Source organism: Equus quagga, chromosome 2 (genome assembly GCF_021613505.1).
Source record: "Equus quagga isolate Etosha38 chromosome 2, UCLA_HA_Equagga_1.0, whole genome shotgun sequence".
Lineage (NCBI taxonomy): Eukaryota > Metazoa > Chordata > Mammalia > Perissodactyla > Equidae > Equus > Equus quagga.
In genome coordinates, this window is record NC_060268.1 from 64,948,296 (window position 1) to 64,975,134 (window position 26,839).

Here is a 26,839-nt window from a genome sequence, read left to right on the forward strand (position 1 = left end):
TCCAGTCCACAGCACCTTCCATTTTATTGTTTTATTTACAAACAGGGTGAAGTCAACTGGGAAAATCAGGAGTAGGGAGTCAGTCTGGGCCATCCAAATGTGGAGTGGTTCCTGGGTCAGTCTCCACCATGAAGGCCGCCTCTTCTATCCTTTTCCTGACCCTTGGTAATGGCCCCTTGATTCCTCAGGACAGCCTCGCCAGCTGCTCCTGACCCCTTTTATGAGGGCAGATGGATCCTGGGGGAACAGGGGTGGTACGAGGGCTGGGGCCCCCTCAGTTTGTGTAAACCTGAGTTCCGATCACACGCATGATTTCCTTCTGTATCTTGGGGTCCTGAGTATTAATGTTGGCATCGCCCACCTGACCATCCTCATATCTGCCAAAGATAGGGCAAGTGTGAGCATAAGAGGGAGACAATACCAGGATAATGTCAACCAATGGAACTGTATTTGGAGGTGTAGCCATCCCATCCCAGAACCCTTTTGTGCTACTTTTTAGGGTGGAAGAGATTCAGCTTATTTGATTTCCTCTAAACGGATCCTGATCTATACTCATCCCCATCCTCCAAGGGGAAAGTCCCAGTGCCAGCTCCAATGAGGCAGCCAGGGACAAGTCTCAGACTCCCACTTTCCCAGGAGTCACACACCATCACACCCCCACCCTCACTCCTCAGAGCAATGCCCAAGGTACCCTCCTAGACTTACACAAAGAAGAACCGTGTGCAGACATGGTCAGACACAGGGCACACCCAGATGTTCCCATGCTTCTGGAGGTCCTTAGATGTAATCACTGGGAAGAAGGGGGCCAGAAATTATATATATAATGCTTAAGTCACAGCATCGAGGCAGGGGAGAGAAGACATGATGACTCAATGTCACCCTTAGCTAGATCATGTGCCAAAGCTGCACCAAAAATAAAGGTTGGGGACCCAGAAAAACAGGGACTGGGGGAACTACCTACCTTCACAAAGTGCTATACAGTTTAGATTCCGACTCTGCAGGAACCTCGACTGAATGGATCGGGTCTGGAAGAGAAGGAGAGCAGAGCCAAGTAGACTGGTATAGCTTTCCCTGGAGAAGCTAGTTAGCTGGTAATGGTTGGGAGTGGGGCTCAGAGATGTCCTGGGCTCCCAGCCACCCTCCCCCCACCAAACTTTTGCTTTCCCATAATCAGTCTGGATGAGTCCACAGCTTCCATCTTTACATTTTCATGTCACTACATTTACACTCAGTCTCTGCTTCCATACTTATGACTGAGGCCATATATGACTCTGGAAGTATGTTCATCTAAGAACATACCTGATTCCTTCAAATGATCTTTAAAATACCCACCTCCCCCCGTACTGTTTCCCCATCCATCTCTGAAGCCTAAACTCATCCCAGGGGAAGGGTCCTGCCTCACTGGAGCAAGGCCAACTAATACCTGGGGAATGGTATTCATCCTGTTATATCTCTGGACCAGCTCATCCTTGGAGGGCATCCTGTGCTGTCCTTTTCCCATTCCTGTCACAGAACAACAAACCCAGTTCATTCACCCATTTCTTCATTAAATATTTACTAGAGTGCCTACTATGTGCCAAGCAATGAGCTAGACACTTGGCGATACAGCAGTGAATAAAACAAACAAGATATTTGCCCTCACAGAATTTAGTCTGGTGGAGATTACAGGCAAGGAACAAGTATTTATAACACAGCATGGTGGGGGTTGTGATGGGGAGAATACAAAGCAGTGTGTGAGGCAGCACAGGGGAACTAACCTAGCCTAGGAGTTTAAAGGTGGCTTCCTGGTGACAGCTGAGCTGAGAACTACAGGATTAGAAGAGTTATTATATGAAGGGGGGGAAGTGTTCTGGGCAGAGGTAATAGGATATGGAAGGCCTGGGGGAAAGAAAGCAGTGTGCGTTAGTTTGTATGGAGCATAGTTAATGGCAGAGGAGTGGCAAGAGAGGATGTGAATCAGGTGAGCTGGGATCAGATCATGCAGGCGCTGTAGGTCACGTTAAGGCAACTGGAGTTTATCCTGAGAACATCAGGGAAACATGTGGTTCTAAGACAGGGTAGTAACACATGAAATGAGCTAGGAATGAGGGGCCCAGAAGTGTGGTGACATCAACACCTAGGATCAAATGCCAGGCTAAGTGATATGAGTGGAGAGGAAGCAAGCAGAGAAAGTCAGATCTGCTCTAGTCTCAAAGTTACACAAAAACTGACCAGAGTCATTCAAGAAAAAAGGGAGAGAGCACAGCAGTTAAGTGATGAATAATTTTCCACAGGGAGCTATCTTGAAATACACTGCTTCCTTCAGAAAGTCTTCCCAGACTCATTTCCATCTATTTAAATCCATAAATCCTCCATCATCCTTACCCTTAGTGAATAGCCCTGTTTTTAACATTTAATAGACTCATTCTGGATTTTCCTTATTTAAGCATGAAACAGTGCTTGTGGGCCCCTACCCCAACTCTTTGTGGCTTGTGAATAAGACTGCAGTCTCTGTACTCAGCTTTATCATAGGCCCAGCCCTTCACAGTTAGGGATAAAAGTCTGTGTGTATGAGACCAAGAGGGAGATGAAGATGGGAAATGATGCCATCATTACAGGCCATAAGCAGGGCCCTGATTTCAACACTCCACCCCAAACTTCCTATTATTACTAACTGCACTCTGCATCAGTTCTTGGTTTTGTGATAGCCATGGTGTAGAGGTGGGGGTGACAACTACTGGACTGACACTCTTCACTGCTGAGGCTGTCAATGCATCATGCACTCACACCAAAGTCCTATGACAGATCTGAACAAAACTCAGGGCAACGAAAGCCTCAAGACTTGAACTGCCAATTTCCTTCTCCTAAAGGACACCCAACTCCTCTGTTTCGCCTTCTCCCTTAGCCTTAACTAGGTTTAGCTCTCTATCCAAACCTCATGATCTTCTCAGCCTGGGTATTTCAATGAAAGGTTCTACCCAAGAAGATGAGCAAGAGCAATCTGATTTTTCTGGCTGAGCTTAGAGATGGCCCTTATGAATTAACCCAAATCTTGATCCACCCGAATCCTGTTGCACTGTCCTGTCCATACTGACCCAACGATTTTCTGTCAGTTTCCTGAGCCCAGACCCTGAGAACATGGCGGCTAGAATAATCCTTGGATACTTTGTGTTCAGAGTATATACTCATCAGAGGTCTCTAAACAGGGCTAAACAAACAGATGGAGTTTACCATCTCCTTTAACACTGTCTCTCGTTTTAACCTGCACACTATGGCCAAGTCATTGGAGGGTCTACTAGTCAAACAGGTGCTCTCGATTTACCCCCGCCCAGCGAAGGCACCCAATGCCACTAGGCTAAGAATAGGAAGAACAAAGGAAACCAGAGCAGAATAGGGTGGAAGAAACCTACAAAAAGATAGAGTTGGCCAAATGCTAGTGTAACTACAGTATGTTGGACATTTGCACACATCCTGCCCACTGTTACAGAGACTCTCACATATCTGTGGGGCCCTCAGAGACTCAGTCAGCCAGCAAAGCCTACCCTGTCAGTGCGATATACTAATAACAACAGTGGCCGAGAAGTTAGGAGACCTGGATTCCGGTCCTAGCTCTGCTACTCATAGCTGTGTGACTCTGAGAAAGTCATTTAACTTTTTTGTGTATCATCTTTCTTATCTATAAAGTAAAAGGGATTGGTCAAGATGATCTATAACTCCAGTAGTAAAATCCTATGGTATTTTCTACCTATAATCAATCAACCTGTTCAAGAGGGAGAAGGATAGTGTCATATGATGTTTTTATGTAATCAGTCAAGTGATGAAGAAAGGTAAGAAGTTAAAAGAAATTCCTGGCTTCATCAACTAAAGGTATTCAGGCACTTAGTGGTAAACAAAGGCCAGTGGGAGAGGCAACAGGGAGAGGCAGGGAGGAAATAGGAAGAAAGAATCTTGCGGGTACCAAGAGCCAGGAGAATCTTACTACTCAGAAAGTAATAAGTTAATCTACACAGAATTTGAAATACATTATGATGTACATACAAAAATAAACAAATAAATAAAAAAAAAAAAAGAAAGTAATAAAAGCTTAATTAGAAGGAAGCTCAGGCTGGAATAAAGACTGAAGAACCTAGACAAAGAAGCCAAAAAGACTACCCCAATCCAACCCCACTTTGGACCCCAGGCACACAGAATAAGATTCATTCACACATGCAATACATATTTATTGGGCACTTATCCTGTGTGGATTAGTCATATAACCTTTGACACTACCATTTATTTAATAGAACAATGAATACCTACAGACCCAACCTAAGACCTAAATCCAAGAGCTAAAACATTACCAGTGACCTACATTTAGCTATGTACACCTACCCTATGCCAACTATCTTCCTCCCCTTGGGAGGTAATCACTCCCCTGAAATGTAGGTTGTCATTTCTTTTTTTGTTTCTTTAGTTTTATCATAAAACACACTCATACCCCCCCCCCCAAATAACACTTAATTTTGTTTGCTCTTGAACAATATGAAAAAAGGCATCATACAGGGGGCCTTTTTTCCCTCAACTTATTACTAAAATTGTTCCATGTTGTTGAATGCCACTCTTCATTAATTTTCATTGCCGAATAATAATCCATTGTGAGAATTTTTTTTTTTAATTTTTTTTTTTGAGGAACATTAGCCCTGAGCTAACTGCTGCCACAATCCTCCTATTTTTGCTGAGGAAGACTGGCCCTGAGCTAACATCCATGCACATCTTCCTCTACTTTATATGTGGGACGCCTACCACAACATGGCTTGCCAAGCAATCCCGTGTCCGCACCCGGGACCCAAACTGGCAAACCCCGGGCCGCCAAAGGGGAACGTGCGCGTTTAACCACTGCGCCACTGGCTGGCCCCCATTGTGAGAATATATTAAAATACATTTACTCATTCTCTCGATGATGAGCATTTGGGTCGTCTCCAAGATTTGCTGTTGCAAACAGCATTGCTTTGAACATTCGTGTACACGTCTCTGGGTGCACACATGTAGGAATGAAAATACTGAGTCACAGTGATAAAATTTCTCAGCTTTATGGAATTTAACACCAAAAATTGTTTTCCAAAGTAGTTGTACCAATTTATATCCCTATAAGCAATAAAAGAGATCCTGCTGATCTACAACCTCTGATACGATCAGAGGTATTATCAGATTTCTTAATTTTTGCCAATCCACATGAGTGCTAAATGGTAAGTCATTTTGGTCTTGATTTCACTGCCTTGATTAATAGGGGTTGAGCAGCTTTTCATATTTTTTGATCGTTTACAGTGAAATGCCCAGTCATGTCACTTGCTTATTTTTATAATTTCATAATATTATTTTATAATAAGCTTTTGCTTATTTGGTTTGTCTTTTTCCTCTTAATTTGTAAGAATTTTTAAAATACATTTTTATTACTGATCTTTTGTGGTTATATATGTTGCAGATGTCTTCCCCCAGTTTGTAGCTTATCTTTCTTTTTTCATTTTCTTAAAGTGTCTTCTGATGAAAACAAGTTTTTAGCTTTAATATAGTCAAATTTACCAATCTTTCATGACTTGTAATTCCATCTTTTTCTATTCTCTGGATAATTTTGTGTAAGATTGGAATAATTTGTTCCTTGAAAGTCTGATTTAATACTCACTGTAAAACTAGCTGGGCTTGGTGGGGTTTTAGTTTGTTTTCTTTTTTGTGGAAAATTTTAAACTACTATTTCAATGTCTTTTCTAGTTTTAGGGCTATTCAAGCTTTCTATTTCTTCTTGAATTGATTGTGTTAAGTTTTCTAGGAATTTAAACCTTTTGTCAAAGTTTTCAAATTACTGGCATAAAGTTGACAAAATTCTCCCATTACCTTTTAAAATTTTGCTATATCTGTAGTTATGTTCCATTTTTCACTCATATTGTTATTTAATTGTGTTCTTTTCCTTCTTGATCAATCCAACTAGGGTTATCTGTCTTGTCAGTTCTTTACAAGAATCATCTTTTGGCTTTTTTGGCTCTATCTATTGTAACTTTCTTTATTCTACTACTTAGGTGCTCACCTGTGTTATCTGCTTTCTTCCACTTTGTCTGGTTTACTTTGTTGTTGGGGACTGTTCTAGCTCTGTGACGCTGGACCCAGGTTTCCTTACCTTTATGACATTTACAATTGCTCAAGAATACCAAGTACTCTGTAAAGAATCTAGCACTGTCCCCTTCACAGACATGCAACTACATGTGGCTATCCTTCACAGAGACTACATAGAACAAGAACAAAAGACTGGAAAGCAACTAAGACATGAACCTGGAACACTGAGAGAGCTCTAGGCCAGATTCGTTTTCTGAGCTGGACAAAGCTGGACTCACCTCCTGACTAGAATCTGGACCTCATTCATGACTTATCTTCGGAATAAAATGTTTTCTCTTGCATTTAATGTGCCTAATATAACACTGTGTAATTACAGACAGTTTAAATTTTAAAGGTGGTTCACAGGGAGAAGAGCAATGTCTCCCGAAATGTAAGCCAGTGGAAAGGACTCAAGCCTTCAAGTGTATTTACATATAAACTCAGATGCACATGTGCACACACACAATCTATGATGACAGGCTATTGCCAACATCAAAAATGTAGTCTAAAAAAAGCCTTGTTTCATCTCCCAGTTATTCCCTAACCCATTTCCAGAGACAAGCCCTTACAATGAATAAAACAATCCCCATGGAGAAGAGGACTACCTAAAAGAAAGGGAGATAACTGGCCTCATCTTGTAAAGAATCTAAATTCCTAATGAGAGAAAGCGGAGGGAGACAGACTATGTATCCATGATTGGGGAGAGAGCTGACATAGACCAAGTATCTATGATGGAGGAGGAGACAGCATAGATCACATAGTCACAAAACGGATGCAATGTAAATAGAGTCAAAGTGGCCAGAGAGTATTTCTTACCTGAGTATCCAAAGGAAATACTGGAGATGGGGCTCAGGTAGATGCCTTTGCCATAGGCTGCTCCATGCAGCTTGCAGGGAAACACCAGGATGAGCAATATGAGCCTGTGCCCTCCCATCGGTGCATATTACGCAGCCACAAGGCTTATCCAGCCCTCTGTCTCTCCATTTACCCTCTCATTCATTCAGATAACTCTAGGAACCTACTCTTAAAAAGCTGATTGGCTGAAAAGTGGATGCAGGTTAACCCCTTTGCCTATGAAATACTAGATACTGATGCCTTGGAGAGTAAGAGTGGCAGAGCCACTGAGTCAGTCCCTCAGAATCCATGCTCCTGTCCCTGGGCCTTGGGATATATGCAGATTCCACAAAAGGGCAGTACAGAATAGATAGCCAGGAAGAAGGACAATAACCATTCCTTGGAGTCTCAGAGGGCAAAGAAATAAGTCTCCTATATAAACTCTCTGAATAAAATAGACACATAAATTGAAAAGCTCTAATAGGTTAATTCATCACAGTGGCTGCAATCAGCAATTCATATTCCTGCCTATAGCTACATTCTCATTTCCAAAATCACCAAAAAACCCAGCCTGGGGTCAAATATACAACAGCGACATTTACTCTATACACGCAATTCCAACTTCCTCTCTAGGGAAGCCCCACGGCAGGCTAGGTTTGAGGATGCTGAGGCAAAAACAGCTGAGTACTCTAGAGCTGCCTTTCAAAACTTCAGTGGGGCAGGGAGGGAGGTTGAGAGAAAGAGAAAGGGCACAGCCTCACCTGCAGTTTGGTGTAGGATGCATTGACCAGCCCATTGCGAAGGATCGAATGCCAGTTCTCAATGTGGGACCCACTGTAAGGCAGGGTAGTATACATGTCTCCTCATTGTATGAGGTTCCCAGGAGTACTTCCAAGACTGCCACTCCCACCCATTCTCACTCACACGGGCCATGACGGACACAGATACACCCAGTGATGGACATGCACGTGGATACAGTCACAGGCATGCAAGATGCCTGCATCTTGACTTCCAGTCCCATCCTCTGTTCTGCGTTTCAGCTAATCCCATCCTAAACCCTCAACTGCTGGTTCAGTATTTTCATGTGCTTATTCTCCTGATATTTCAAATTAAACAACTTCATCTCAAACTCAACAAACTTATCATTGATCCCAAATATGGCTTCCAATCCTGACTTAACGTCTATTTTAAGAAAAGGGTACCACTACTCCCTTTAAGTTGCCTTTAATCTCTCTCTCTCTTCCCTCCCACCATTAGGCATAGATTGCTGATTTCATCAAAGTAGCTTTCAAACCTATCCCCTCCAATCTGTTCCTTCAATCACATCTTTTTACATGTAAATATCATTTCTCCTCAACTACATCATAACAAGTTTGAGAGTTAAGACCATATCACATGTGTCTTTTTATTCTCTACAGCACCTATCACAATAGCATTTAGTAAATATCTGTTGACTGACTGGGTGACAGACATAGGTAACACAAACTCATACACCTCAAGGGAACTTGCCCTCCCACCCCCCTACATTATTCGTTGCCCTCCTCCCCAGGCTCCACCCCCTCACTGGAAGGCAAAGGTGCTGCCGTAAAGCTTCTTGGCGGTCCGGAACCGAGCCTCCTTGGCAGGAGGGCTGCTCAGCAGGAGGAACTGGTGTGAGGTGTGCATGAACTTCAGCTGCTGCCCAGGGTGGGGTGGGGTCAGGAAAACAGAGCAGAAATGGAGATCAGGGAGGGAAGGGCTGGGGATAGGGAGCAAATCAGGCTTGCAATGACCCTAAAGAAGGGAAATATGCTTAGGCCCAAAGACTACTGTTGATGGAAAGAGCCCACCAGACAGGTCTAAAACCAATGAGGTTAGCTGATTTGGAGCCCCTCCCTGCCCCTCACTAGAAATTTAAAGAGTTGGGGGAGAATGGTCACTTACCCTGCTGAGAGGTAGTTTGACAATATGTGACCTGTTGCTAGAGATGATCCTAGGATGAAACAGAGAAAAAAGGAAAAGGATAGAACAAGTACGTGGTTAGGCCATCCTGAATAAAGCAGCAACGCTGCTCTGCACCTGGAAGAACAAACAAGGATTCCAGGGCTGTCTGAATTGTGTGAAGTGTCCAGGTCACTGTCTGGATATTCCTGGGGAGGGTAATGCCTGTGTATAAAAATGTAAAAGGGAAGCTACTGACCAAAGAGCTAAGTACTAGGTTTGTAAATAGTGGATGAAAGAGAAGGATGGGAGGTGGGCTGCTATATCTAGGGAGAGAAAAGGATAATATAAAAGAAGAGCACAAGAGGTCAGTTACAAAACAAAAGAAATTAGAAAGGAGGGGTCTGTATTAGGACGGTGATAACTTATACCTGGGATTTAGAAACTTAGAACTGAGGCTCAGGAGCCATCCCACCTGAGTTGAGAGGAAGCCTGAGGGCTCTCTCAGGGATGGGGAGGAATGGAGAGAAAGTTACTGTTTGGGCTGGAGAAGGAAACAGAAGAAACTAGAACAAACTTACTGAGGATTCAGGGACAGACTGGGCTGTACAGAGCCTGAACTCAGAAGACAGGAGAGAATAAAGGCATAAAACATGGAGGGTTCAGCGAGGCAGCATGATCTCCTAGAGTGGATAAAGTTTACTTTTTGTGCTTCATCCATGTACCTATGATGGTACGTGTATCCTGGATGGTCTATACTTGGTCATTCCTCATGCTAAGAGGGAGAATGCTGCACTGATAAAGTACTGATGTCAAAGGCTGATGAGGAAGAGGGCAACAAGCTAGAAGGGGAAAGCTATGTCAGGAAAACAGAACAGAAATCCACATCAGCAGGGAGGGCAGCAGAGGACGGTCAGAGTCTTTGCTAGGAGAAGGGAATAACAATAATGTCTCAAGGCTCTGGAGAGTCTGTATCAACAGGAAAGGCACTGAGACAGGGAAAGGGAGTCTAAGCGGGAGACAGACCTCTGGGTACGTAGAAAACCCAGTTGAAATGAACAGTGTTAATTCTTACATGCAAGGGGCATTCAAAAACCTATTGGGAAACATGAAACATGTACAGAGAACTTGAGACATCATGTTAGAATTTGTGGGCTCTTTGTAGGATCTGAGTTCTTATCATGGCCAGGTGTATTAACAAAACCCCAAGAAAAAGCAGCCACATCTATAACCTCATTAAGGATGCTGAAACTGCCTCTAAGAAAAGGTGCAGGCTCCATGTCTAACACTGTGCCTCCCTCCCCACCCGCCCTGGGAAGGATGCATCATTCTATCCATACCACTGCAGGAGAGGATGGGCCAGGGGATCCAGCTTGTCCATCTGCTTCTTGATTTCCAGATATGAGCCCTGTAAGACAACGGCCCTAAAGTTATCTACCAGGAGAGGTGGGAACCCTCCCACTTTCCACAGACTATCAGGGCCCAGGGCAAGGTAGGCACTGAAGGCCATACAAAGGCAAGAGGAGATGGGGTTCCCACCCTTAAGGAGCCCAGTCAGGTTGGGAAGACTATAAATAAATATGAAAATGACCAAAGATGCTTACAAAACAACATGCAGGTGGGTCTCCCTCATTTTATGCAATTCCTACAGCCCTAAAAGGTTGATTATAAATCAAAAAATAAATAAAATCAATGTCCCAGAAAGATTTAGGCTAAGGAATCCTGTGGTAAAACTTTACAAAAAGCAAAGAGTCCTTTGACAAGTAAATTATCCCTGCTAGGTGTCACTTATGTGTTAATCTGAACTGTGATATATAGGATTTGCTGAGAAGAGGCCCACCTGTAAATGTGAGTACAAATGAATGTCTATTCATGCAGAGATTGCAGACGAGGGGTGGGGAAGTCTGGTGAGGGACAGCCTTGATTCAAAGGATGGTCACTGCTCCATGTGGCTGCCCCACCCCTAGAAGGATAGAAGACGTAGGCCCCTGGGTCTAGTTCCTTACCTCCAAGCCCCCCTCCTCACCCTCACAACCCTGGGCAGAGGTCTTTCCCTCACTTCTCTAATTCCCTAAGAATTACGGGAAAAACATTAAATATGAACAACTTGTGAAGGAATTAGCAGCAAAGGTAAAGGTTGAGAGAGACATTAGGAGAGAGAAAGAGGAGTAACAAAACAGAGAACAAGGATTGGGAAGGCTAAAGAGGGAAGACTAAACACAACACAGTGAGGAATTAAGTAGCATCTCTAAATCTCTAAGTTCCCATGACTTCCAAGCAGAATAGGGCACTTGAGTGGGGCAACATAGAGGGCAGAGGACAGGCAGAGGACAGAATACCTGGGTCATTTCCCGGATGGACATCACACTATCCAGAGCTTTCTGAAGTCGCTCATAATTCTTCTTCTGTGGGGAATCAATGGGAAGAGAAGAACCAGATGAACAAAAGTGGAGGAGAGTAAGACATGACAAAAAGGAGGGTCAGATACACAAAAGAAGTCTAGGCCCCAGAGAAACAATGTAGTATGTCATAGAAAGAACACAGATTTAATGTCAGATAGTTATAGAATGACAAGCTAGTTCTCTTTTACCAGCTTGGAGTTAATAGCATAAGTTACTTAACCTCTTAAAACCTCAGTATTCTTGTGTAAAGGAAGATAAATATTCCCACTACCTTCATAGAGATGTTCTGAGGATTAAACAACATATGTCAAGAACCTGATACAGTACCTGATACACAGCACTGACAGTAATTGTGAGACACTGTGCTGGTACTTATGATGATTAATTTTGTCAATAGTTAATCGGATCAATTTGACTGGGCCATGGAGTGCCCAAACATTTGGCCACACATTATTCTGAGTGTCTCTCTGAGGGTGATTAACCTTTGAATCAGTAGACTGAGTAAAGCAGATTGCCCTCCCCAATTCCTATGGGCCTTATCCAATCAGCTGAAGGCCTGAATAGAGCGAAAAGGCCAAGTAAGAGGGATGCCCTCCTGCCTGATGGCCTAGAGCTGGGACATCAGTCTTTTCCTCCTTCGGACTGAACTGAAAAGTCAGTTCTTCTTGGATCTCAAGCCTATCAGCTTTTGGATTGGGACTTACACCATCAGCTTTCCTGGGTCTTCAGCTTGCTGACTGCCGATCCTGGTACTTCTCAGCCTTCATAATGACATGAGCCAATTCCTTATAATAAATCTCTTCCTATATATATTTATCTCCTATTGGTTCTGTTTCTCTGGAGAATCCTGACTAATACTTTACATTTGTTATCTCTCATTCTTCTAACAATCTGCAAGGTATGCCCTTTTTACAGATAAGAAAATTGAGGTTTAGAAAGGTTAAGTGATTTGCCTAACTATGCAGCTAGAGAGCAGCCAAACCTCAAATGGAATTCAGGTCTGTCTGGCTCCAAAGCCTCTATTCTTCTCTATCATGACATATAATATTTAATTCTCCCTTTCTTCTAACAAACTCAGTTATTTATTCACTAAAACAGCTAAAGCTTAGGGTTCAAGAGTTCCCAAGAAACAAGTGTTCCATTTTTTCTCTCTCTTATTCCAAATTGTGTACACCAGAACGATGGCCCATAGTCTCCCACCATCTTTTACGATTTCTGTTTCTTAGCCCTGACTTTCTTCCCAAGCAACTATACCTTAGGGTTAAAGGCCAGAGTCTTGGGATCAGTGGGGTCCACCACAGAGGGATAAGGCTCAAAGATGATGCTCTTTCTAGGGGATTCCAAAGCTGCCCTACACATGGCCACCAGCAGATCCACCACCTTAGCGGAAGGGAGAGACAGGGAGAAGAGACTAAGTGATTCCCCAGTGCTGAGAGTCACACCGTATCAAGCAGGGGTCCATCTGCTGAAGTCTCAGCATTTCTCTGATGTTCTTTTAAAAAGCGAACATGTTCATGGCCTTTTTGTTAGAAAATATAAGCACATTATAAAAATTCAAGTAACAATGATTAAAAAAGTGATTAAAGAAAAGATGAAAATCACCCCCTTGCCCACAAATGAATCTCACTCCCCACAGGTAACTATTGCTAAGTCTGATTTATATCCTTTCAGATATTTTTCCTATGGAAATAGTTATCTTATTATACAGGCAATTAAAAAAAAAGAATTGTACTATACACACTGTTCTATTTTCTATGTTATAATTTTCTACCCATAAATAGTAGCTGTATAGTATTTCCACTGTAAGGACATACCTTAATTTAACTAGATTCCCTACAGATGGAGCTGTACCCTTTTTATTTTTTTCCTATTACAAACAATACTGTAGTGAACTCCCTTACGTGTGAAAGCACTTCTGGAGGTTAAATTCTAAGAAGTGACATTGCTGGGTTCCCCACACTTTCTTGATCCCAATTCCCCAGCAGCTTTCCCTCTCCCATACCTCTGCTCCAGTGGCCACCTCCTCTGCAGCTCCGGACATGACTCCCAGTGTGTAGAAGGAGAAAACGCACAGTTCACGAGTACAGACAGCTGGCTGAATGGACATATTAAACAGATGGTGGTGGTAGTGAGTGTGCAGTAAGAAGGTGTTGTAGGGAGAGAGAGACAATCGCAACCTCAGACAATTCTAGAATGAAGTAGGGATCTGGGACCCTCTACGTCATGAGAAAATTATAAGTAAGCGAAGTCTTAATTACATTGCCTTACTGATAGTTTGAGAGTTAATGTTATGTCTTCCATGAAGCCTTCCATGGCCTCCCTAGATATTAGATGCTCTCTCTTCTGAGTTTCCACAACACTGCTCATGTTTCTTCTACACACTTACAATGAAGTGTCTGTCTACTCACCTAGACTTGGATCCTTGAGGACAGCATCATATCCAATCATCTTGATCAGTATCTGATCCCTATTTTTAAATGTTGGGTGGGGATTATCTCCTCAAAAATAGTCACATATCCTCATATTTCCAAACAGGACTGCTGAGATTTGTTTTCAAAGAAAAACATTTCTAGAGTCTCAGGGAGTGTAGACAGAATTCTACCTTTACCACAGACCCAGGAAGAAAGGAATACAGAAGAGGTAAGGAGTGAAGGGGCCTTGGCTAAGGGTCCAAGGAAGAGGGTCACAGAATAGGGGCACGTACCTTGAGCATGGACCCATTCTGGAAGACATGCTGCTCATCACACACCACACAGTACTCATTCAACGTAGGAATCCTCTGCTCTGCATACTTCATGATCTGGGGAGAGAAGAGATTCTACTAAGTCTTTTGGAAGTACAGGCACAGATCTGGGAAAGAATTTTACCTTCTTTTCTGGCTACTCTCCTTCTCCCTCCTGTGCCTAAGGTAGAATCTACTCCTGGGCCCTGCACTGTAGTTAAACTGATGGCCTAGGTGTAGAGCTAAGACCATATATTATAGTAAAGATGAGACCAGACAGGGTAGAAGAGCCAGGTTAAGAGTCCCTGCCTACTACTTAATACCAAATATAATTTTGGGCAAGTCGGTAAACCTGAGCCTTGGTTTCTTCATTTAGAAAGTGGAACATTATTCACCTCAGAGGTATTGAGATGATTTCTGTGAAAGTATTTTATAAATGGGTACTAATCAAACTATTAACACTAGTTGTAGTAACTATAGATTGTCCCTCTGGGTATTCAGTCCATGATCAGAGGGCACCTAAGAAGCCATTTCAACTATCTTAAACAATCAGCCTGTCCACTAGTCAAAACCATAGATACAACTATGTCCTGGGAAGACAGCACAAATCCAGAGCTCATGCAGCAATATCCTCAAGTATTTTTTTCTTGAGGAAGATTATCCCTGAGCTAACTACTGCCAGTCGTCCTCTTTTTTTTTGCCGCGGAAGCCTGGCCCTGAGCTAACATCGTGCCCACCTTCCTCTACTTTATACGTGGGACGCCTACCACAGCACGGCATGCCAAGCGGTGCCATGTCCGCACCCAGGATCCAAACTGGCAAACCCGGGCCACTGAGAAGCGGAACGTGCGAACTTAACCGCTGCACCACTGGGCCGGCCCCTCCTCAAGTACTTTTTTAAACATTGTCTTAATACAGCTTTTTCAATCAGCCATATTTTGTATATAAATCAAGTTGCTCCCATTTCATATACCTTTGGGCTGGTAAAGGGACATGCAAGGGCTTTTATTCATTCATTTAATACAGATTTATTAAATGTCTATATGTACCCAGCTCAGGGAAAGGTCTCCTCGATTATGCAATAATATAAAAGATTTTCTTCTCACTCAGACCCTATATTCCAACAAGGGAGATGTGGCATGCAAATTAATTACAATTCAAGGCATATGCTATGTGACACACAGGTGTCCTATAAAACAAAAAGCATCATAAGAGTTCAGTGAGAAGAGACATCTCCTCCAGCTAATACAGCTGGGATAACGGAGAAGATGTTATGGAAAAGGTGGCATCTGAGCCTCAAGCGCAATGGGCAGATACGAGGAGAAAGGCCAGTGGAGGAACGACATGAACAAAGGTAACAGAGATGCAATGTGAAAGCGTGTCCAGGAAATAAGGAGATTTTAAAAGGAGCAAATGACCCGTAGTGGCTGAGCAGTGACAGAGGTCTGTGGGGAAAACAGAAGACCATTTGAGCAAGGATGTTGGGGATCATAAGGAAACTAGCATTAATCCCTGTCTCATCTTGATATCTATGCACTTAAAATTTGCAGTGCCTCTTGCTTTGGCACTTGATTTTAAGTTGTCTGTAAGTGTTGTCTTCCCAAAAATGCTGTAATCTTCTTGAGGATGGAAACTATGCCTTCTTTACTTCTATCCACACAACACATAGTATAGTTCTGGGAGTAGACTAACTCAGCAAACATCTGTTAACTGGCTGAGGAGCTGGGAGATGTTAGCGGATCAGACAGGTCAGACAAGAGGGGAAAGGTTTTAGACTTGATTACCTGGACAAGGAATCCATATTCCAGAGTGGGGATGTTCTTGCAGTGACCACTGACCTGATGAGAGTGAAAAGATGGACCCTATGAGCCTCCTATGAAGCTGGTGCCTCAACAGACGTCGCTCATGCCCATCACCTAGTATTCTCCCAAAATAGCTAAGCCCTAGCTCCAACCAGCTTAAGTAATGCCAAAGTTGGACAGAACACCTTCAGCTATCTTTGCTAAAAGTTCTCAAAAAAAGCTCACCTGTCCTTAACCCTCTTCAAGGTAGGTGGAATAGGTTAGCACAGCAGCTGACTACCAAATCCTAACCACAACCTAATAAAATCATACATGACATCTCCTTGGGATGCCCCACCCCAGACTCTCTGCTCCATGGCCTACTGTCAGAAAAGTTTGCCAGACAGTTTAGATGTAAGCTTTCAGCTATTAAAAATTCAGTTCCATTCCACCCACTCAGGGTACATGTCCAAGTGTGATTTATGATGCCTGGACAACCATACTTCTACCCCATTTTGAGAAGCTATACTCCCACATTTCCACTCCCACCCTCCTGACACCCAAGTCAAACTCTCCCCAGCCCATGTACCAAAGGAGAGGTCCGTGCTGGGGGAGGGAGGCCCACGTGCTGGGGGCACAGGAGACCTGCCTGGGGGCTGGGAGGGTAGCCAAACACTTCGACTTTGGGGTTCTTCATGGTGCAGGAGATGGAACGGTTCATGAGGCGCCCAACCCGAAGCTCTGGTACACCCAGTTTGCCTTTCAGCATGGAGTCCTGTATGATAGGGAAACTGGGAGACCTGAAGGGACAGCAAACAGAAGTGAAGAAAGTGGGGATTCAGTAGGAATCATAGAAGAGGACTGGAAACAAGTGGGTCCTGGGCCAGGATGGATGAAGTGAGCTATTGTGTTCTACATAAAGGACGAACAATGGGTTAGGAATAGAAAGAAAAGGATATATAAGGGATAAGACCACGTAGGTAGTATTAGTAAAGCAACAGAATTCAGAGGACCTAGGGAGAGGACAGACTAGCTAAGTTTGGGTAATCTAGAAGGTGGGGTGGGTGCTAAGACAAGATTAACATGATCAGAGATGATCAGGTCCTGGGGGAGCACTTACTTGGGGATGGGTGAGAAGATGCTGAGGCCAGCTCGGAACTTCTTGATGGTACCACTTGCCTTGAACCAACTGTGCCTCTTCTCCTGCTGGGTCTTCAAGAAATCGTTGCTGAGATGTTTCCATTGTTGGGATGTGAACATACCCAGGATCCTAAGAATTCAAAGAGAACAGGCTTAAGAAAGCTCAGGCAGGGTAACAGGTCATGAAATAGAGGACTATGAAAGGCAACTAATCCAAAATTCAGACCCAAGGGACTACAAAGCCAGTCGTGGTGGGGGAATGTGTGTTGGAAGACTCCCCTGATATGACGTTAACACACAGAAATGTACTGTCCTAAAGCACCTATTTACCCTAGCGGGTAAATACTCACTCCCATTACCTAGTCTAAAGGACCAGAAAAATTCTGAGATGGTTTGCCTTTAGAGGGAAACCTCAAAGGTGAGCAAGCCTTCAAAGGGTATGAACCTTGGAATTTACTGCCAAGAATGACTACACCGAGAGTGGGATGGAGGTAAGTATCACCCTCTGCCTTGTGAACAGTGAAGAAAAGCACTAGGAACATGAGGGGTACTAACATTGTTAGGTGAAAAATTACATCCCCAAATTTATGGTTTTCAACTTGAGCTGGGCCATCAGCTACTCTTCTAATCTTTTCACTTGTCCTTGATCAGTTCTCTCTAGCATTACTCTAAGCTATTATGCCAAATCCTTATCACCTTCTTTAAGTGTCTACCTTCACCTACAACCACTAACCTCTCCTCCTCCTTAAGAGAAAACTGAAGCCATCAGATATCAGCTCCTTTCATTTTCCAACCCTACTACAAAATCTATTTCCACTTCCACCCTTACCTCAATCCCTCCATTCTCTGGAGACAAGATGACCCTCCTATTAAGGACCAATTCCTCTATTTGTAATCTAGATCTCAGCACCTTCCCTCCTCTTTGGGGAGCTTGATCTATCAATTACCTCCCTCTCCTGTCAGCTCCTTTCCCAAAGTCTACAGAAAGTTTGAAGTTTCTGCACCTCAGTCTAACTATCTCTGTCTTTCCCTCCCATCCTCATCCAAATTTCTCAATCCATACTTACTGTTTCTACTTCACTGCCAACCACTCACTTCTCAACTTACAGTATTCTGGTTTCTACTTTCACCACTCTGCTAAAATTGGTCTCACCTTGATGCTAAATCCAACAGAAACTCCCACGATCTCCTCTTACGTATCCACTCTGGCTCTTGCCTTCCCTGAAGAAACTCTCCTCCTGGCCTTCTGTGACACCATGCTCTTCTCATTCTTCTCCAGCTTCTCTGACCTATCTTCAGTGTTTCTTCTTCTGCCTACCCTGCTGTTTGTTGGGTATTTTGTCTGGGTGTTAAAAGGTGTTTTGCTGCTGTTCCTATTTTCTTCTCGCTCTATCATGCTCTCCCTTAACAATCTCATATCATATTCTATGCTGTTTGTAATTTCTACCCATACGCTGATATGTATCTTCAACCTCAACTTCTCCTGTAAATACCAAATCTACATATCTAACAATCAATTAAGCATCTCCACGTGAATATCCCAAAGTTACCTTTAAATAACATGTTTAAAATGGAACTAATTACCTACCCTCATCCCACAAACCTGCTCCTCTTCTTAAATCCCTAAATTGGTGGTATTACAATTTACCCAGACATCTAAGCTGGAAACCTAGGAGTAATTTTCTACTATTCCTTGGCTCTTATGACCACATACAATATATCCAAATCAGTCTTCAAGTCTTTTTTTGTTTTTCGAGGAAGATTAGCCCTGAGCTCACATCCATGCCCACCCTCCTCTACTTTGTATGTGGGACGCCTACCACAGCATGGCTTGCCAAGCAGTGCCATGTCCACACCCAGGATCCGAACCAGCAAACCCCGGACCACCGAAGCAGAACGTGTGCACTTAACCTCTGCACCACCAGGCCAGCCCTTCTCTCTCATCTATCTCTCATCTCTATTCTTACCCACAGTCACACATTGGTTCAGGCCTTCATCATCTCATGTCAGGACTTCTACAAAAACCTTCTACAACTAGTTCTGGTCTCTCGTCTCACCCCCTTCTACCTATTTTTCACAATGCTACCAGAATGGCTTTTCTAAAACTAAATCTGACCATGTTCTTTCTTTGCCTAAAACCCTTCACTGCTCCCAATGTCTACAAGACAAAAGCCCAAGATCCTCCCTGATTTAGACTTCTTCCTACTTCTCTGGTTTCAGTTCCCACCACTCTCCCCTTGCCTTTTACTAGCAAGATTTAACTATTTGAAGCTTCCTACACACATGCTGCTTCACATGGCTGTGCCCTTGCAAATGTTACTCTCAGAATCTGTCTACATAGGCAACTCTTATCCATCCTTGAAAACTATTAATCATCTCCCTTTCATTCTTTCATTCATAGCCTTCCATCTGCCCCTAGACTGAGTCACTGCTTCCTGTGTCCTTTCTAAATCTTACATATTCACTTCTGTTACAGTATGTATCCACTGGATTCTATTTGGAACTTCTCAGGGTAGAATCTGTAATTCATTTCTCTTTGTATACCAAATACTTAGCAAGGTGCTCAACACATTCAACAAACTAAAACTGTCTGAGCTGCTAGAGCCCCACTCTGAAAAAAACACAAAAGGAAATGGGAAGAACATGGCTCTAAGTCCAAGGCTGTACTTTTCCTTAAATGCTAAGTACTGATGAGCTTCTCATGTTACTTCCAGGAAGTCTCAAGGCCAGATACCCCCAAACCACAGTCTCCCCCATCTAACCATAAATTTGACTCCCCCAATTTATTTTAGTCTTTCTTGGGCATATTTCAGAAAGACATTTTTGGAAGGAAACATTCCATGCAAGGGTCTGCCTGTCCATTCACATACAAACATGTCTCTTTCCCTCCTATGTCCAAGACCAGAAAGATCAAAGTTCTTACTTTTTCAACTGAAGACCCAGCCCAAACCCTTCCTTATTCGATGGCTGGAAAACCTCAATTGACGGTTCTGTAAAGAGAAGAGAAAGCTTCTAGTATATATATTTCTCTATCTTCCTGGGAGTCCAAAGGCACAGTTCAGGGAATTAGCTTCCTCAGTTCTAATGTGCTCTAAACAATAATTGTGGAGGAGGAAAACATCTGAGACAGAGGGTAGATTCTGGGAGCTGTGTGGTCAATTTCAAATATCCTCAGTAGGAAGCTGAGGGGAAGGAGAGGAAAAAATGGTATTTGGGAACCAGACAAAATGATTTCACTAACCAAGAAGACTTTCAGGGGATGGCTATCAGGTGACAGGGAATGAAGACACCAATGACAGGAGACTGAAAAGCCCCTATCTGCAGATTTCACCCAGGGGCCTTGTTCCTAGTTTTTCTCTGTCTTAGTTAACTTAGGAGTTTGGATTAGACCACACTCAGAGCACCCACTTGCCCAAAGTCACTGCCTTTACCTGGTCCATCAAGGTACTGGGAGAGAGAAAATCGCAGCCTCAACACAATAGGTTCTGTCCGGAGGACCTTCCAGGCTGTAGAGACTTCCTCCTAAAAACGTAAAGAAGATAATTTCCAGTTTAGCAACAGAGAGTAATAGACTTAAAGTTTTCCCTGTATGACACACACATGCACATGGACAGTACACACCACCGTCTGCTGATGATCTAGGAAAGACAGGGATGAAGAACACGTGCTCCAAATACAGCACTCAGGAGTAAGACTCCTGGCCTACATGACAAAATCCACAAGTCCAGCTAGACATGTTGTTAGCAGATACTAGCACCACTTACATCGAGGAAGCTGATGTTGATGTGGAGGTCAATGTCCACGTCATCGATAGTTCCATATTCTCTACAGAGATACAGGCGACCACAGGTGAGACTCATTAAGGGACAAAGACGGGAACAGAGACTCAGATAGAAGGAGAACTGAGCCTGGGGACAGGGCAGAGGAAAGGGTGGAAGGTAGCTCTGTATCTAGGCTATTAGCTACAGCTTCAAGCCACTTAGTATGACTAGGGCCTTCTCCAAGCCACAAGCCCATCTTACCTCAAAGGTGAAACTATCAGCCTAGAAGGGTCTTCTCAGACCCTTCTAGGGTCTAAGTGTATAAGCGGGAACTTCTCAGAAAAGTGGCTATACTTTCCTACTTATTCCTGTCGGCAAGCTTAAGTATTCTGAGCAACTCCCACTATCATTAAGCTCATAATTTATCAATGTCCACAGAACCCCTATCACACCATAAATGAAGAAAAAACCTCTAGCCTTTTAACAACTCAAAGAAACGGCTTGCTGCCCTGCCATTCCTGAAGTGGAGTCCCACCTGATGGATACAGAGTTCTCACTGTAGATCTCCTTCACGGCTTCAATGTCTGCATCAAGCTGTGGGTGTCGATACAGGTCAGCTGCACAGCTCCCCTGAGTCAGCAGCAAAAATGGTGTGACGGTGGGGGGAGGGATGGGGGAAAGAGAGAGATGAGAACATGAAGAACATAAAAAGAACATGAAGAAAAACCAGGAACAGGGAAATCAAACAGCAGCAGCACATACAAGCTCAAACCCACTTATATGAAGGGGTTCTTAGTGGTGGCCCTAGGTGGGGATTTTACTGACACACAGGTCTTCCTTCAACACCTTTCTTAAGAAGTTTTGGCAGACTAGCCGCAGGCTTTGAGGAGTTCACATCCTTAAGTCTCCTGCTTTTCCTCTCAGACTGTGACTAGGATCCTTAGGTATCCCTTCTATGACAATCAGAACAGGCGGAAGAGAATTTAACTCAGGCTGGTTCTTTCTGCAAAGCCCAACAATCCTGCTGAGGATCACACCCTGGGTAGTGATGATATCAGGCAATGACTGGCAGGGTAATATTTTAAAAATCTGACCCAATCAATGAAATGACCCCCACTGGCTAGTGAGGGAAGGGTCAGAAAATAACTATTTCCAACTAAAACATATGGGTAGCCTCCATATACAAAGGGTATAGTTTACTCTGGGAAAGGTATGAGTCCCAGGCAAGAGCAAGAAGATGAGATCAGCTCTGCTAAGACCATGCTCAGACCACACCAACATTATATCCTCATCTCATCTCTGCTCCAGAATAATCTTTCACTCCTGATGTATCCAAAGTACACATCAAGACCATCCAACTTGGGTCTTAGGGGCTATAGCCTCACCTGAACTCCATAGAGAAATTCCTCTGATTCATTATCTCCCTCCGAATCATCATCATTCCAGAACTGGCCTTTGATGTCCTAGTAATGAGAAATAAGGATATAACCCTTTGTTGGGTCCCTGCTATCCCACAGAATGGGGTGGGGTTATAGGATGGGAAACACATTCCCACAAAGAATGGGAGCAGGTCCCTTGGGATAGAATAACTGAAGCCCTAATCCCTTTACTCCCTTCACCTCAACCTTTGGGAGTATCTCAGTCTCTTCCTGAATCTGGTCATATCCATGGCCTAGCTCTGACTTGGTGGAACAGGGGAAAACAATAGGGAATTTCGGCCTTCGTAAGTCTTGGTATGATGATTGAGGCTCTCGTAGCCAATGAGGAAGGATTCAGACTTCAATGTCAAGGTTGATTCCTAGGCAAATCTAGGTTCAACTACAAGCTGGCCTCTTCTAGGATCATTACCCAAGGCAGCAGCTCCCACATATACCTAAGCTCTCTTGTCTCATCACTCCCTTCCTATCCCTTAAAGTATTCAATTCACCCCTTCCTTCCCAAGAGAATCCACCTACACAAACAGCAAATAATACTCTTTCCATGAACCTTCTCCTTCCTTTAACTTCAAATAGCCACTCTACCTTCCAAAAGGGTGGGAGGGAAAATACCAGGGAAATGTGAGGCCTGCACTTCGTCCCATCTAGGGATCAGTTGTTCTCACCATTGGAGCAGTGGGTCACACACACTCCCAGGTCAGTGCTAGGCAGCACCCCTCCATACCACCGGCTGAACCCAGGCCAGTGAGATGGGCATTTAGGAGGCCACAAAGGGAGATGGGGGAGGGGGTGATGTCAGGGGATGACTGAAGATCTGGTGAGGATGGCAGGCTCTGCCGTTGTAGTGGTAACAAGTCACTGTCCTGTGGAAAGTAGACAATAGGTTTCGTTATCACTTAATGGCTGGGTGGTATATAAGCAGGCACTCATTTACGGATACACTCTTATTATACATATGTACAGACACTTGCACACAGAGACATACTTGCATGCATGTACACATACACTTGTACACATAGTTCTTTAAAGATAATGAACTGTGAAAGCACTATACAAACATAAAACACTGTTGTTCCATTTAAGCCAGAGAGCTGGGACAGGAGCAAGTCCCTGCTCTAGTTCATAATGCTATATCAACCCCGGAAGCCAAAAGTGATGGTGGCAGGACCAGATGCTTATGCTATTCTATCTAGTCAGTTCATTTTTGAACATTCTTCACAGTACTAACCCCCATCAGAATCAGATTTTTTTGGACTCTCTTCCTCTAGTTATTTCTCCAGATTGAGTCGTTATCTCTTTTTAAACAACACTATCACTAGCCGCCTTTATATGACAATCATAGCTAACTTTAAAAGTCCTCAACACTGAGCATCCTAAGGTAGACATGGTCTGAGTGGTCAGGGCCAAAATAATGCCCTGGACTCCTCTTGGAAACTACTCTTCAAATAAAAATGCAATCCTGATCCCAAAAAAACACTCACAAAAACACTAACCCCTAGCCCTTTCACATACAGTTTCCCTGTTCCCTTCTAATCTTAAAGATCCCCAACCCTACACCAGCAAGTTTTAGTCCCACTGAAGCTTCCATATACAGCAGGAAAAAATACATCATCTGTCAATTTATGAAGGTTTTAATGGCAGAGGATGGCAAAGCTACCTTAGGAGCAGGCTAAAAAAGCTTTTTATTGCTCTCTAAATCAGTAGGTCATAAAAGTGGCTTTACATTGCAATCACCTGGGGAGCTTTAACACACATCAGTCCACAACGCCATCCCATAACCAATTAATTCAATTTCAGGGGCACGGATCCTAACTAACGAAATTGTAAAAAGTTCTCCAAGTGATTCTACTGCAAAGACAAAATTGAGAACCACGGTTCTAGGCCTTCCTGGCTCTGCACACACCTCAGTCTAACCTATTTCAACCTTAAGCAGTGGTGTTTTTGGTCTCACATGGATCTACTGAACCTTAGGGTTCTAGATCAGTGGTTCTGATGGGGTCTGTGGACCCGCAGCATCAGTATCAACTGGAAACTTGTTAAAAATGTAAATTCTCAGGCCCTTCTTGAGACCTACTGAATTAGAAACTCCAAAGATGAGGTCCAGTAATTCGTGTTTTAACAAGCCCCCCAAGTTATTCTGATGCATAAAATTTGAGGACTGCTCCAAATCCTTGTGCGTTCCAAGAGACTGTGGTCTGTACCTTGGATACCAACTTAAGCCTGGTAACCGACCCAGGATGGGAACAGAAGGCACGGTGCCAGGGCAAACAGCACAGCAGTCCTCCAGGTGACAGTGCTGCCTGGCCCATCAAAAACAATACGCAAAAGGAAATTGCATCTGAAGCTCTTATAGATGAAATTGCCTGACATCTGAGATCTGCTTTAAAATACTACTCCAGCACACACAAAAAAGGGGGTAGATAGATTAAATACGGCAAAATGTCGATTATTGATGAAGTTGAGTGATGGGTCCCTGAAGGTTTCAGAGGCTACTTGTACTCTTGCAGGGGCTTTCCCTAGAATGTTAACTCTAAATGTGAACAGGAAGATTACCCAAGACTCCACAACTGCCTCCTTGCTGTTCTTCAACCATATTCCCACCACAGGGCCTTTGCCCCTAGCTGTTCCCCCTTAGAATGCTTCTCACCCAGATATCCACATGACTCGCTCCTTCACTCATTCAGCAGCTCAAAGGTCAACCTGACCATCCTATATAAAACAGCAATACCCCAACACACACATACTCGCACTAATACTAGCACTAACCACCTTCCCTACTTCATTTTTTTCCACAGCACTTACCATGCTGTGACATACAACTTGTATGTTTATTGTATTTATCTTCCACCAGAACGTAAGCTCTATGGTGACAGAGCTTTGATTGTTTTCACTGTCTATACTATCAGTCTCTCAACATGTATTTATTCAATGAGTGAATGAATGAATGAACTGTCTGCTGGTTACCTAAGCCAAATGGGAGATACATACAAGAACCTAAATGCGTTCACACATAGACAAAATCATAAAAAAATAATTTTAAAAAGCAAGACTCCATTCACCTTCAAGAGCAGCTGACAACCAGAATATGAAGACCCGGGGGCTGGGTTTGTCAGATTTGAAAATAAACAGTCAGGTGCTGATCTGGATGATCACACAGGAATAAAGAGGGAGGCACTAATGTCCAGCTTGGGCTGTCTTGGGCTGGGCGGTAGGCCGATGGCAGCGTAGGCCAGAAGTACCAATTTTCTCAAGGTCTTTGTCACCGCAGAAGTCAAGAAACACTTAGCCTCTCTCCAAAGGCTGTTGCTGCTTGGCTTCTGCTGTTATCACAAGGAGAAAAATGTAGTTCAGAGGGAGTTTTTCTTATCCAGGGAAGAGACAACTCAGAGACTACCATCTTTTTCAAACCAGCCTGTTTCAGTGAAAGGGATGCCCACCTTCTACTCTCAATGCCCTTTCTTCTGGGGAGATGGAGAATGGGTTTAAAAGATGAAGAGTGGGAAAAGGGGACTGGTGGGTCATGGAATTCACACACATTTTAAAGCCGAATAAGCCTGAAAGATGGCCTGTTTCAAAGCTTTCATGTTATACATAGAATACTCATGCTTAGGGAGGTCAAGCAACTCGCTTAAGGTCAGGAGTACAGCGGAACTGGGACTTAAGCACATTTAACAGTTCCTAATTACATCCAATCTTCTTGTGACGTGATTATAACTAATTAAGGGTCTCGTTAATGAATTAAGCAAGTAAGACCTATCTGACTTATCTAAATGAGGAAAAGGAGGGAACCTTTCAAGAGATGATGGGCCAAAGACAGATTGTGAGAACAGTGCCCAAAGAAGAGTGTCGTTCGGCTCAGTGTTTAGTTTGGATGATGGCAGCCAACACAGAACACTTTATGAATTGGCACGGGAATAGGCCAAATGTAAATAAGCCTCAATGTGGATCTCAAAGGTCTTTCCCTGGGTCCACGGGCGCTTCTCGGCCAAACAACTTCACATCTAGCCAAAAAAGCCTCGGATCTCAACGTTTAAACTCTGGATTTGACTCTCAGCTATGTGGTCCTGGGAAAGGAGGTTACTCCACTCTCTATCGAGTGCTCCCTTCTCAGGAAGACTAGGCCACTGAACAAAGAGTGCGGGGGAGCACCCGCGGCGGGGCGATTCTCGCAGCGTAGCGCTGTCTTGGATACCCAGCAGAGGGAGACGACAAGCTGAGCCCCCAAAACACTTTTAGGACAGGCCCTGAGGCCTCCCTTGGGGGAGCAGTTAGAGCTCTCCTCCGGTTTCCTCTGGAAACCCCAAAGGCACCCAACACCTGCCTCCCGGGGAAGAAGCTCTGCCTCATCGGTGTCACCAGCCGCCCGGCTTCAGCAAAGCCTGTCAAGCCTACGGGCACCTGCGGCCACCCGGTCCAAGCCCCTCACTTCATCCACCCCGGCCGAGGCGGGACGGGCCCCGCACCCTGCCCGCGGCCCGGCCACCCCGCCCCGTCCCGTCCCGTCCCGTCCCGTCCCCGTCCCCGTCCCCTTGGCGGCCGCCGCAAAGGCGAGCCTCGCGAGTACTCACGGCGACCCCGGGCCGCGCGCTGCCGCCGCCGAAGGGACGAGCGGCCCGGGACGCCCCGCGGGGGCGGAGCAGCAGGCCAAGGGGCGGGGGCCGGCCCGGAGGGCGAGGTCGCGCACCCCACGCCTCGTCGTTCCGTCACGGGCGCGCTGGGCCACTCTGCGCACGCTCGCGCA

General features: G+C 44.2%; 1 protein-coding gene across 7 annotated transcripts; it reads right to left on the reverse strand.

Moving 5' to 3' along the window:
- Positions 1-26,839, reverse strand: LOC124235524 (protein mono-ADP-ribosyltransferase PARP6). Of its 7 annotated transcripts, none has more exons than XM_046653680.1 (24): positions 26,667-26,838; positions 25,158-25,415; positions 22,764-22,961; positions 22,048-22,125; positions 21,198-21,292; positions 20,666-20,726; positions 20,333-20,423; positions 19,825-19,891; positions 16,882-17,031; positions 16,351-16,561; positions 15,765-15,818; positions 13,963-14,058; positions 13,261-13,353; positions 12,513-12,638; positions 11,196-11,261; positions 10,197-10,264; positions 8,860-8,908; positions 8,501-8,613; positions 7,698-7,770; positions 6,919-6,988; positions 1,424-1,503; positions 962-1,025; positions 706-790; positions 1-377 (listed from the first exon to the last, which is right to left on the reverse strand). In XM_046653680.1, the coding sequence occupies exons 3-24, from the start codon at positions 22,764-22,766 to the stop codon at positions 275-277; spliced, it is 1,896 nt and encodes a 631-aa protein (XP_046509636.1). In that variant the 5' UTR covers positions 22,767-22,961; positions 25,158-25,415; positions 26,667-26,838; the 3' UTR covers positions 1-274. The 7 variants fall into 7 exon arrangements, 6 of the variants coding, with proteins under 6 accessions (XP_046509636.1, XP_046509637.1, XP_046509635.1 ...); XM_046653681.1 differs by having other exon boundaries at positions 8,501-8,610; positions 25,158-25,418; XM_046653679.1 differs by having other exon boundaries at positions 25,158-25,418.

What these genes read in the sequence shown, in the direction of transcription:
- LOC124235524 (XM_046653680.1), bottom strand. An exon ending in CAGCACGGACCTCTCCTTTG is followed by an intron (nt 15,819 to 16,350) that starts GTACATGGGCTG and finishes CACTCTCATCAG; the next exon opens with GTCAGTGGTCACTGCAAGAA. An exon ending in TATTTCCTTTGGATACTCAG is followed by an intron (nt 1,504 to 6,918) that starts GTAAGAAATACT and finishes GTTCTGTGACAG; the next exon opens with GAATGGGAAAAGGACAGCAC.